General features: G+C 41.1%; 1 protein-coding gene across 1 annotated transcript in view; it reads left to right on the forward strand.

Annotated features, from left to right (window-relative positions):
* The window catches only part of ELAPOR2 (endosome-lysosome associated apoptosis and autophagy regulator family member 2), a 183,372-nt gene that overhangs the window by 83,184 nt on the left and 86,475 nt on the right, over positions 1–13,713 (forward strand). Inside the window, exon 2 of the mRNA XM_024738459.1 lies at positions 12,314–12,434. Coding sequence (XP_024594227.1) covers positions 12,314–12,434 — 121 coding nt within the window. The remainder of the gene's footprint in view (positions 1–12,313; positions 12,435–13,713) is intronic.

A 13,713-nucleotide genomic window follows, 5' to 3' on the forward strand; every position in this document is an offset into this window, starting at 1 on the left:
ACACCCATCAGAGAGACTAATCTAGACTGAGCAACTAGTGAATGATAATGGAATAATCCTTTAATAGTATCCTTTGGAATTTTGCATGTCCCATCCGGTACCTATTTTAAAGTCAGGAGAAACAGGAACTTTTTTTTTTTATGTCTTGGCAAAGCAACTACCCGAACTTTAGGGGAAGTAGTACATTTTTAACTGTAGAAAAATTAAAAAATACAGAATCATAAAAGGGAAAATAAAAATCACTCTGTTCCAGGCTTCCCTGATGGCACAGTGGTTAAGAATCCACCTGCCAATTCAGGGGACACAGGTTCGAGCCCTGGATCAGGAAGATCCCACGTGCCGTGGAGCAACTAAGCCTGTGCGCCACAACTACTGAGGCTGCACTCTAGAGCTGTGAGCCACAACTACTGAGCCCACGTGCCACAACTACTGAAGCCCACATGCCTAGAGCCCATGCTCCGCAACAAGAGAAGCCACCGCAATGAGAAGCCTGCGCACCGCAACGAATAGTAGCCCCCGCTTGCCACAGCTAGAGAAAAGCCTTCGTGCAGCAACAAAGACCCAATGCAGCCAAAAATAATAAATAAATAAATTTATTTTTAAAAAATCACTACGTTCCAAAACAAGGTGCTACTGTATAGCACAGGGAACTGTATCCTGTAATAAGCCATAATGGAAAAGAATATGAAAAAGAATATATATATAACTGAATCACTTGCTATACACCAGAAACTAACACAACATTGTAAATCAACTATACTTCAATTAAAAAAAAATCACTATGTTCTATACTCAGTTCACTGCTGTCAATCTTTTGGTATACATACCTACACTCATTTTTCCATGTGTTATTATTGTACGTAGCCCCACCCATAAGTTCAGACGTATTGTCTTATATAACCTTTATATCATACTTAAATATGTTATAATTTTATCATTAAATATGGCAGTGGCTTTATCGTTTTAGAATGGGCTGTGTAAAATCCCGTCATGAGTGCACAGTAATTGTTAACCAGTCCCTTATATGGTGCACATTTAGAGTGTTTTCAAGTTTTTACTATTTTAAATAATGCTATGATGCAACCTATTATGGTTTCCTTGGGTTATGTGCCCAGAAGTGGAAGTGGAATTGATGTGTCATGGGTTATGTTTAATACTTTTCTGAAACTTTTTTTTTTTTTTTTTTTTTTTGGGGAGGCACGTGGGATCTTCCCGGACCGGGGCACGAACCCGCGTCCCCTGCATCGGCAGGCGGACTCTCAACCACTGCGCCACCAGGGAATCCCTTTCTGAAACTTTCGAACCAGTTTCTCCTGGTGCTTGTTAAATAGTAAGTAGTTGCTCACATTTTGCAGAAGCAAAAAGCAACCTTTTCAGTTTCAGCCTGATTAGAAAAAATTTGGATTTTTATATTATATACAGATAAGCTCACAACCATATGTTATTAGACATAAAAATCAATTTCCAGGATTTGTTTTTTTTCCCCTTTTGAAATATTGGACTTTTATATGCCATTTTACCATTTTACTTGTGTGAGGCCAAAAAAAAAAAAAGTGAAAGAGGAAAAAAGAAAAAATTACCTCTACCCAAGAACTCTTCAAGAAGTAGACCGATTTTCCTTCCCTCCCTGAAAATTCTGTCTTACAAAGTGGTAGATACCTTTCCTGCTGGTCTTTCCTTTGGATCTAGTTATATAAGAGAGATCAGGACCACCTTCAGACTAGGCAGGAGGGCCCCCCACCTTGGTCTCTGGGGCAGAGGGCCCCCCTCTTGTCTTCCTCTGGCTGTGTCCCTCCTCCTGCCTGGTAATCTATGTGCCAAGGAGATGTGCCCACCTAGATGTCGTGTTTCCTTCTTCCCCTGCCCTTTTATACATACTCTAGCTAACATGACTGGAATTAAATGCTTAAAAGGCCCAGGTCCGCTTCCAGGGCGTTTAAAGACTTTTCCGAGGTCCATCCTCCTAACTGTAGACTGTGTTATTGTGCGAGGGGCACTGACAGAGCTTGGATGTGCTGGCTGGGGTCACCACTTATACGTGAGGAGGCTGTTCAAGGTGTGGGGTGAGTATAGAACATGAAGGGGCACCACCTCAGTGTATACTGTTGTCCTTAGTCCTGCAAAGCTTAGTCGTGGGCTTGAAGGAGAACCTGCTCCACGGTGCTTTGTGATTACAGAGATTTCTTTATGCTGTTACAGGATCTGAGCAGAGAGAGAGCCTTCCAGGCTGAGCATAAGTCATGTTTAGGACCTGGAGGGAAGGAAGAATATAGCATATTTGATTCCATTGTTTCAATGTTTCATACATGCAGAAGGTTGAGAAATGAAACTTGGAGAAGCAGAGAGAAAATGAATGAAGAAAGGCCTTTCATGGACTCTGTCCTTAGGCTAATTTGAAGCTGTCGCAGGGTTTTGAGCAGGGATGACATAATGAGAACTGGCTGCAGTGCTGTGGACGTGGACAGGAGCAGAAGCAGGATGCCAGTTGGGTTGTTGGTAGTCATTCAGGCCGCAGAAGATGGTGATTGAAATAGGGCAGTGGCCATGAGGATGGAGGTAGGATGCTTGCCTACTGTGGAGGACTGTGCTTTGGACCAATTCAAGTAGGATAATGTTACGAAGATTATTTTGGAAAGCTTACAGGGGTCTGCAAATGTTGTTAGTGTTTTCATTAGTAACGATAATGATATTGTAGATAAAGGTTATGTTCCAGCAAATCTCATTTCTAGGGTAGGCAGATGTGAAAATTAGCTGAAATGAGAGGGGTAAGGGTCCTCATGTGAGGTGTAACGTCCACTGAGGGCACCTTTGGGGGAGCAGGGAGGTGGCTGCTAGTTTGGGGGAGGTGATTCAGTTGGAAGGACAGTGGTGCTGGGCTGGGGTTTCAGCGTGGATATATGTTTAACTCTTTTTTAGATTCTAGTCTCATGTAGGTCATTCCAGAGTATTGAGTCGAGTCCCTGTGCTATACAGTAGGTTCTTATTAGTCACGTATTTTACGTATAGTAGTGTGTACATGTCAATCCCAATCTCCCAGTTTATCCCTCCCCCTCTTTCCCTCTTGGTAATCATAAGTTTGTTTTCTATATCTGTGACTCTATTTCTGTTTTGTAAATAGGTTCATTTGTACCACCTTTTAGATTCCACGTATAAGCGATATCATATGATATTTGTCTTCCTCTGTATGGCTTCACTCAGTATGACAATGTCTAGGTCCATCCATGTTGCTGCAAGGGGCATTATTTTGTTCTTTTTTATGGCTGAGTAATATTCCATTGTATGTATGTACCACATTTTCTTTATCTATTCCTCCATCGATAGACATTTAGGTTGCTTCCATGTCCTTAAGAAACTAAAAATAAAACTACCATATGCTCCAGGAATCCCACTGCTGGGCTTACATCCAGAGAAAACTGTAATTTGAAAAGATACGTGTACGCCAGTGTTCACTGCAGCACTATTTGTTTACAATAGCCAGGACATGGAAGTAACCTAAATGTCCATCGACCTGGGCACTTCTATTGCTCCGAAAACGTAAGCCCCACGAGAGCAGGGACTTGGCTGCTTGATTTCCTGTGGTATCCCCAGCATCTACACAGTGGCATGGGGAAGATGTGCCAGGAATGTGTATTGCAGGACAAAGTGAATTGAGTACTTATAAGGCCTTGTTTACAGAGACAGACATAGAACTCAGGTTTGAAACATGAATGTTTTCAAAATAATTTCTTGAAAGCAATCGTGTCTGCAAATGCAGAAAAGAGAATGTGTCATAAATAGATCTGATACATATTGCTTTACTTAGCCTTAGGTTCCCATGGTAACTAACTTCATGTTCCATTTATAAAAGAAAAATTAGAATATAAATGTTTCTGCACAGTGCTGTGTGCTCATGTACTTGATAATGTAGGCTAAGAAAGATTTTATTATGTCTCGTGTATCTGCACTGAGTATTCTCCTGTTTCTGACCTTCCCACGTAGTAGGATGTGTGCCCTCATCCATTGGAATAGGAGTTGGAATATTTGTGCCAAGCACTACAGTTTCACGTTCTCCCTTCTTCCTTCCTGCTGTCTCGCTCTCTCAAATAAGGGTGCCACACACTTTGCTGAGCACTTAAATTTGAGGGCCTTGCTCCCAGAGGAGTTGCAGTCTTACAAAAACAGTGTTGACAAATGCTCTTGTCAACATTTCACATAAAAATACTCAAAGAGAAGGAGCCTTATATGAAGAAAATGAATTCTGTTTGCTTTTTTTGGTTCCTTCTCTCTGTGTATGTTCTCTTAGGTATCAGCACTATTTCTTCTTCTTCTACCTCTTCTGCTTTTGACTCTGTAACCTCGAATTTGTGCTCATCTATTGGATCATTATAATTAACTGTGGTCAACTCTTAACTGACTGCAGAGGATAGGCAGGGAGCGTCGGGGAACTGATTTTCTCGTGAAGGGTCACTGATGTGAACACATCTCACCCTACCGAAGACCAGGCAGCTCTGTTGGTTTGTTTGTTCTTTCGTTAGTTCACTTACTCACCTGTCTATCCTTCCATCTTAGGCTAATGTATTTCACTGCATATCTTCTGGCATATTGTCTTCAGGCTTGGCCTCACCGTTTATCACACCCTATTAAACTAGCTAGTTATGAGGGAGCTGATAAGCCGCTAGAGTAGTTATAAACCCCACCTGTTTTTCAGGGCGTTCGCCTCAAAGCCTTTTCAGGTGGTTCGAGATTACAGAAATTTCCTCTGACTCTGAAATCATGATATAATGAGATCACATCATGCACATTTTACCGTTTTTCTAGAAAAATGGTCCCTAAAATGCAAGCCATTTGATTGCTAAGAAATGGGTATCTGATAAGGGCTTAAGGAAAAATTGGCTGTGATGAGTTTACTGAGAAGTGGTACACATTTTACTTCACGGTAGAGTTGAGGGATTTTTGTGGGTAAGTTTCACCAGATAGTTTTTACTTGCACACTGGCTTGTGATGCCACCGTTCCACTTTGGTTCCGCAGTCTTGATGCTTTCTTATAAAATTACGAAGGGTGTGTGTGTGTCCGTGTCTGTCCTTTCTGCTCCAACAAAATCATAAGCTTATTGAGTTCAGGGACTCTATGCTATATTTATTTTCAATCTGTCCCATAGCATTTAGGCCATAGTACTTATTTAATAACTAAGTGTCATGTAGTAAAGAATGATATATATTAATGTTAATATATAAAAATGATATGTATTGATACAGGTGTAAATCATGACAGATGATATATGTTAATGTCAATATGTAAAATATATGTATTGTCGAGATAATGTCAAGACATATATATATACATATATGCATATTATTCTTATATGTGAGATTTATTTGAAACATTGTCTAGTCTATGTGTAGTTAAACTATAGCAACTGTCATCATAATTGGGAGATGATACCCCAGGTTTTCCTTGAGCACTGAGGCTTTTAGTAAAATGACTTTTGTGTTAGGGGGTGTCAGAGAAAACCAGAGCTGCTCAGTAGTTAAAATGGTAAAAACAGATTTTATTCAGGAACTATTGCAGTAGGAGAATATTACTCAGCCATAAAAATTGAAATTGAACTGGGCTCAATTTCAAATATAGCATGAACAAGTGGGGATTTATAGTCAAGGAGCAGGGTGAGGGTCGGTGGATGAAAATTACTAAGAGGAAACATCAGGGGTGAGGGGGGATTCTAGCTAAACTGACTTGACAGGATTCTTGATAAAACTGGGTGACGCAGAGATGAACACACAAGCCTAGAGGTCAAGGCTTCATTGAGAAGAGAATTCAGAGGAGACTAAAGATGGGTCAAGGAGAAAGTCTTTGGTAGGGGGTCCTGTGGGCATCTAATATTTATCTGGGTGTATCCCGACATTTTCTGTTTAGGTGTAAGATAACACAGTTTGAGAGTTTGTGGTGGCTATACTTGAGTTGTGAGTGAGTGAGTGAGTGAGTGAGTGTGTGTGTGTGTGTGTGTATGTGTGTGTGTGTGTGTGTATGTGTGTGTGTATGATCATGATTTATATTGAGGGATAATCTTCCCTTAAGTGTTTGCGGATGTCTACTGAAAAAAAAAAAAAGAACCAGAGCGTGAGAGTTGTGACTTAAGTTTTGTTTGGGGCAAAATGAGGACTGCAGCCTGGGAGACAGCCTCTCAGAGAGCTCTGAGGAACTGCTCCTAAGAGGTAAGAGGAGAGGGCAGTATGTGTGTGCTTTTGATGAAGGGGCAGCGTCCAGTCAGGCACACATTTTGGCAGAAGGTTGCTGCTGGTCCCGAGGAGAGGATATCTCCGTTAGTGATTTTTAGTGCTTTTCCAGATAAGAGAAGATGGAAGAAATTGGGCCCATAAAATCTTCTCCTGAAAATGTCTAACTATCTGAAGGCCTCTTCTGCCAGTTTTTTGCCAGAGCACAGAAAACCTCGTTCCTGATCTCCACCCTGCGCTCCTGTCAAGGTGTGTTGAAGGTCAGCAAAGGCAGTGGCTGGTGACTCTGTTCTTGCAGATAGTGAGCCACAATTTTTTTTCTTTTTTACGTCTTTATTGGAGTATAATTGCTTTACAATGGTGTGCTAGTTTCTGCTTTATAACAAAGTGAATCAGCTGTACATATACATATGTTCCCATATCTCTTCCCTCTTGCGTCTCCCTCCCTCCCACCCTCCCTATCCCACCCCTCCAGGCGGTCACAAATCACTGAGCTGATCTCCCTGTGCTATGCGGCTGCTTCCCACCAGCCATCTACTCTATGTTTGGTAGTGTATATATGTCCATGCCTCTCTCTCGCTTTGTCACAGCTTACCTTTCCCCCTCCCCATATCCTCAAGTCTATTTCCTAGTAGGTCTGCGTCTTTATTCCCGTCCTGCCCCTAGGTTCTTCATGACTTTTTTTTTCTTCTTAAATTCCATCTATATGTGTTAGCATACAGTATTTGTCTTTCTCTTTCTGACTTACTTCACTCTGTATGACATGAGCCACAAGTTTTCATCCACACTGATCAGGTGTATTTCTTTTTGGTTATTTCTTTCCTCGGTTCCCACATGTTTACAATGGAAGATTTTCAGGGAATCCCATCATTTTGTTATTTGGGGCAGTGTTTTCATTCCCCGATGTTTTGTGATTTGTAGACATGTCTAAATACCTGCCATCTCCTGAGTCGGGTCCAGCCAAGCCCTTCCTCCTGTTTATAATTTGGAGACTGTGGCTTGTCAGCGGATGTTCTGTTGTCTAGAGTGTGCTCTGACTCACATCATTAGGTTTGGTGATAAAATGTCAGGAGCCCTGTAATGTTGGAAAAATTGTCAGGAATCTCCCCTCTTGTCAGGAAAAATGGTGAAACATGTTGAAATAGGCAGAATAGATGACTGGCTGTCCTGTTTAGAGGAATGATCAGTTTGTGTAAGGGCCTGCATCTTTCTCTGTCTTTGAACTATTTTACAACACTGTGAGCTGTAGGAAATTGATAGTAATACAAATGATTCTTGTCCATAGAAATGAAAATGGATTTTATACTTTGGAATGCAATTGATTGTTGCCGTCAGGATATTTCCCAGTTCTGCATCTCTTAGTTAATCATTTCACTTTCCTGATTGCCTGTTTATGTGTATTCTTTGAATTCTCCTTTGAACTGATGGCTAACTTCCAGATTGACTTGTTAGTTAATGACTTAAATAAAATCTTTGACATGTATTAATGTTATATTTGTGTTAGAAAATTTTTACCTTTTCTTTTTAATTGCCCTTTGACATCCAGAAAATTCCCATTTCCAAGGGATCAGTTTAGCTCAGTGTTTTCTTGGTTCTGTGGCCAGAGTTATGGGGTGTTATCTATAAATCTGAAAGTGTATGTGCTATAGTTCTCTTTATTCAGTACCTTGAATACCATTCAGAATATTTTAGGGGCATATATTGTATCTTTAGTGATTTTACTGCATCACACTATTTCTTAAATCTCTGCTATGGGTTTAAGGGTTGACTTCAGAAACAGATGAAAAAAAATGGTTACTGGCCCAGATGAAATAACCTATTAAATAATTAAAAAAATAAAACCCGTCTGGCAGGGGCTACAGTCTAAATTCCTGACCCAAGTGATGCCCTCTGCATGAAGTACATTTGCATTTCAGTGTTTTTAAATTATAAATAAACACATTATAGCTTCCTGCTGGAGTCCTAAGAATTTTGTAACTTAATAGCTGTGGCTCTTTAGATTTCAAGGGTATTCTAGAGGAGGCAGGTAGAATAAAGAACCATAGGAAAATTAATTGACATATGACATCTACCACTGCAGCCAGAGAACACAACATTCTTTTTCCATGTACTTACTGCTGTTGTCGTCTCATAACTGGCAGCCTGAACAACACAGAGGCAGTGGTGGCGGAGAGTTTTCTTGAGCTTACCTATTTTATTCAGAGGCCTTTCTTCATTTGAAATTCATGCCAGAATTCTCAGCATCATTATTTTGCAAGGATGATAACAAATTACCTGAATTTTACATACGGGGACCAGGATCTCAGTGGGATATGGAAATAGGGAAGTCGTCTTTTTTTTTTTTGCACTACGCGGGCCTCTCACTGTTGTGGCCTCTCCCGTTGCGGAGCACAGGCTCCGGACGCGCAGGCTCAGCGGCCATGGCTCATGGGCCCAGCCGCTCCCGCGGCACGTGGGATCTTCCCGGATCGGGGCACGAACCCGTGTGCCCTGCATCGGCAGGCGGACTCTCAACCACTGCGCCACCAGGGAAGCCCAGGAAAGTCTTCTTAATGCAGATAACTGGGAACAAGAGGAACAAGAAAACCATCATGCAACTGCATGCCTGGCCCAGGCTCTTCTGCACTAGGAGATCGTGGTAGGCCGAATACTATCCCCTCACCCCCTGCAAAAGATACCTGTGTTGTAATCCCTGGAACCCGTGAGTATGACCAAAAAAAGGCTTTGAAGATGTGAAGAAGAATCTTGAGGTGGGGGGTTTTCTGGATGGGTCCTAAATGCTATCACAAGGGAGAGGAGAAAGAAGGCAGTGTGACCACAGAGGCGGAGAATGGCAGCAGTCACCAGAAACTGGAAGAGGCGTGGAGTGGATTCTCCCCAGAGCTTCTGGAGGGAGCGCAGCTTGATTGACATCTTGATTTTGGCCCAGTGATAAAGATTTTGAACTTTTTGCCTCCAGAACGGTGAAAGGATGAATTTCTGTTGTCTTAAGTGGCTACGTGTGTGGTAATTCGTAGCAGCATCCATAGAAAACTAATAAAGAGAGGGGAATCAAATGGTTTCTGCTTACCTGTGTACTCTCGTGTTCTGTTTGAATGTGAAACATCCTTATGATCTACTGTTAGACTTCTGTAACCGTCAGGATTTTATATTCAAAACTTTGACCACTCCTTCTCTTTTAAAACGGTAACCTTCTACTTTAAGCACAATGGCGTTGTATAAACTGAAGACACCTGTCAGTAAACAAAAGGCTTGACTTCTGCTCTCAGCTATGCTGCTTACTAGCTGGGTATCTCTGAGTAAATCGCTTATCCATTCTGAGTATCATTTGAACAATGGGAATCATATGACCTGTTTTTCCTAATCCACATGAATTATTATGAGTATTTAATGATATAAATACATGTGGAAAATAATGCTCAACTGTTAATTATGCTCCCTCAACCTATAGCAAAGTCGTCATGAGCAATTTTGGCCGTAAATCACTGAACCCATGAAACATTTTTCTCCCTTAGATTAGATGCTACAAGTGGAATTTGGGGTTCCAATTTTTGAACACGTTCAAGATCTGGGTACATATTGACTGTTTCTCTCCAGAAAGCCTGCACACTTTATCCTCTCATTGGAAGCACACAAGTGCTCATTTTACTGCACTGTTACCTCAGGGAGTTTTAAAAAAAAATCTATTTTAAATGTCATGGCAACTTGATGAAAATCATTATTTGTATTTCTTTGGCAAGGTTCAACTTTTTTTTGTATTCTCCTTGGCCATTTGTATTGTTCTTTAATGAATTGCTTGTGTTCTTTGACCATTCTTCCAACAGTTATTTGTCCTTCTCCTTACCGATCTTTCGAAACCCAGTATTCTTTTCATTTCATATTTTTAATTTTAAAAATTGTGATGAAATCTACACAACATCAGATTTAGCATCTTAATCATTTACGTGTCCCGTTCAGTGGCACTGAGTACATTCATACTGTTGTACAGCCATCACCACCACTCACTTCCAGAACTCGGAAGCCCGGCATTTTTAAGTTAGTTACCCTTTGCTGTGTGTTTCTTCACCAGTTTGTTTTGTTGTTTACCTTTTACTTTTGCTTGTGATGACTTTTGGTGTACAGTGTTTAACATTTGTATGTTGTCAAATTTAGTGACCTTTGTTATGTTTTCCTCCCTCCCTCCCTCTCCTCTTTTCTTACTTCCCTTCCTCCCTTTTCCCCCTCCTTCCTCCCATCTTTCCCTCTGGAAAGCCTTTCCCATTTGGCAGCTTTTATTGATTTTTTTGTACATATGTAGGTTTGCCCTCAATTGGCAGGAAAACATATTTGAAATCTAGACTCTTGTCAAATAACTTAATCTTAAATCGTCTGTTACCAAACTTTGTAAAAAAAAAAAAATTTGAGAGAAAAAAATACTCTTCAGAGATGATTGCCTGAAGTACACACCGAATCTTAATTCTGGGGAGAGTCCTAATGCAGCATAAGGCCTTTGCTTCCAGCCCGGTAATTACACCTTCTCTAACTCTCAGTCCCTTCTCATTTATCATGAGTGTGTGCAGAAGTTGAAGCAGGGGAAACAGAGACTCAGGTTGTTTGCGCCTTATCCTGTTACCGCTAGCTCCTTCCTCTATATCATCCTCTGTACCCACATTGCCCTTAAGAAGGATAATCATTCTACCACTAATAAGTGCTAACCCCGTGTAGCTTAACATGCCTAACATTTTACAGACATTATCCCAGTTAACTGCCACAAGAGCCATACAAGATAGGAAATACTACTATTGTCATTTTACCGATGAAAAAAATGGTTGCTTTGAGAGGTAAAGTGGCTTGTCCAGTATAGCACATTGATTGTATGTGGAGGAATGAGATGTCAGTTCAAACTCAGACCTGATTCCAGAACCAAACTTTTTTTTTTTTTTTTTTTTTCCGGTACGCGGGCCTCTCACTTTTGTGGCCTCTCCCGTTGCGGAGCAACAGGCTCCGGACGCGCAGGCTCAGCGTCCATGGCTCACGGGCCCAGCCGCTCCGCGGCATGTGGGATCCTCCCAGACGGGGGCACGAACCCGCGTCCCCTGCATCGGCAGGCGGACTCTCAACCACTGAGCCACCAGGGAAGCCCCAGAACCAGCCTTTTAACTGGTATTCTTTCCATGTATACACACACACACACACACACACATCACACACACACACACATATAACATATATACACACAGACTTCCCCACCTGGTTTCCTGATGCTTATGTGGCAATATTTCCATTCACTCCTGTCATTGATACAGTAGAGGAGGCAAACAGAGTAGATTAAGCAGACTAGCAACTTCTAAGATACTGAACTGAAATATTTTGGAGTAGATTTATAACTTCTCTCATTCTTGAAACGTCTGATGACATTTTGTCCTCGTTCCTCTCAGCTCAAGCATCTCACGGGTGTAATGTGCTCTGAGCAGGGGAGGTCAAGTGAAGATAGAGGCCAGAGACAAGTGGGTTGGTCTTATTTGGCGATTGTAGTAAATGGTCTGTGTTACAGTCTGTGATTGAAGGAAGCTTGCTGTGGTGGGGGAGATGGAGCCTGGGAGAGCTGCTTTAAAAACTGGCAGTCTTTTCGTTAGTATTTGGATGATTAATCATTCTACTTTCTGTTAAATTTTAAACAGAGTGAGAAATTAGGTCAATGGGAACAGTTCTCCTATTTCTTTCTTTGAAAAATTTGGGACAGTGACGGCCTTCAATTTCCTAGGGTTATTTTGCTCTTATATTCATATCTATCAATTATTTAGAGCTTAAGAAGCCTGCAAAAAATAGGGACTGTGTGCTGTTGCCTTTTGGGGTGGGTGAGAGTACAGTTCGCTGGTCACCCCATGAGTGCCTGACTGTCGTGGCCCTTGTCAGATCCTCAGCGCCTACTCAATGCCTGGCATGATACATTTTTGATCAAAGTACTGCTTGGTATGGATGGAGTGGGGGAAGAATAAGGATCAAGCAGAGAGAACAGTTTGGAACCAGGCTTCCAGGCAGGTTTGGGGATGATTGAGAAAGCGCAGTTGTCCCATTAAAATTGGCTCTAACAGAGGCTTGTGTTTATGATTATTTGCAGGAAGATTACCACTTTGAATATACAGAATGTGATAGCAGTGGCTCCAGATGGAGAGTTGCCATTCCGAATTCTGCAGTGGACTGCTCTGGCCTGCCTGACCCAGTGAGAGGCAAAGAATGCAGTACGTTTTGACTTTTTGACCACTTGTTTTCCTGATTAAACCGTAAGCCCTTCATATGAGCCCGAGAAGTTCCTTGTAGTGCATATGTAAAAGATCTTTGAAAAAAAGAACATTGATCCAGCAGAGCAAAAGCATCCTTTCTCAACACTCAGTGCCCTTACGTCTGGTCTGTAACGAGCCACAGGCAATATTAAAGGGTGTTATTTTTATTTATTTGTTTAAAAAAATCTGGTGTACTGTCTTACTTGAAATTCTAAAGGGCAGAGTGGCAGAATTTCTATTTAATAGATTTCTTTTCTTCTTTACATTTTAAGAGACTTTTCAAACATTTTTGATTCACGTAGTAACGTTTGGTACGCGTAATATTGTTAAACACGTTACATAAAATGTAGCATCTTAATCATTTTTAAGTGTACAGTTCAGTGGCATTAAGTACAGTCACATGGCTGTGCTTTCATCACCAGCACACATACACACGCTTTCATCCGGCAATGGATTTCTTTTTTTTTCTTTTTCTTGCCATAGAAATATTATAATTTGACTTTATAGTGTAACGTACAGAGAGAGTAGAGAATTGATGACTGTCACATTCAACAGCTTTTAGCAGTTAAGCAAGTTTGAAGTGCAACATTTTGAATTAACAGAAATATGTCATGAAATTTATTTTCATTTGTAAAGTCTACTTTTTAAAAGCCTTGAATTTGGTGAGTCACAGGTTCCTGCAGTGAAGTCATCTTGGGGTGTCCTAGAGTTCAAAGCTGGAATAAGACAGAGAGATTATTTTGGTTTTCCTACAGCCTTCCAAATGGTATTCCTAAAAGCTGAGTTCTTTTGTTCCCAAATGAAAGAGCAGATAAGCAAATTAATTAAACGGGGAGCTAATTCCTTCCTCTTCATAGAGAAACTGTATCTCTGTTACTGGCTGGAGGAGTTTTAGCATAGGTGTGGGTTTACTGATAAAAGAGAGACAGGAAGACGGCAAGTCTTAGGAGGAAAATCAAGGAAGAAAGCCATTATTTCTTGGTGAATGATATTAAATGAATACAGAGAGAACCTAAGAACCCAGGTAACCAGAGAAAGACTTGGGTCTAGCAAGAATCTTAAGAGGATAGTGGGGTCAGTGGATATGAAGATGATCCAAGGTTGGGGTATATGTGACCACCTGTGCAGAAAGAGGACCAGCTCTCAGTGAGGGAGGATTGCAGTTAAAAGGGAAGCAGCCTGAGTATTGCCTGTGGAATTAGCTCATTGCAAAATTGCTTCTGTCACCCTCCTAGAA

This window comes from Neophocaena asiaeorientalis, unplaced genomic scaffold (genome assembly GCF_003031525.2).
Source record: "Neophocaena asiaeorientalis asiaeorientalis breed wild unplaced genomic scaffold, Neophocaena_asiaeorientalis_V1.1 scaffold89, whole genome shotgun sequence".
In the NCBI taxonomy this organism is placed as follows: Eukaryota; Metazoa; Chordata; class Mammalia; order Artiodactyla; family Phocoenidae; genus Neophocaena; species Neophocaena asiaeorientalis.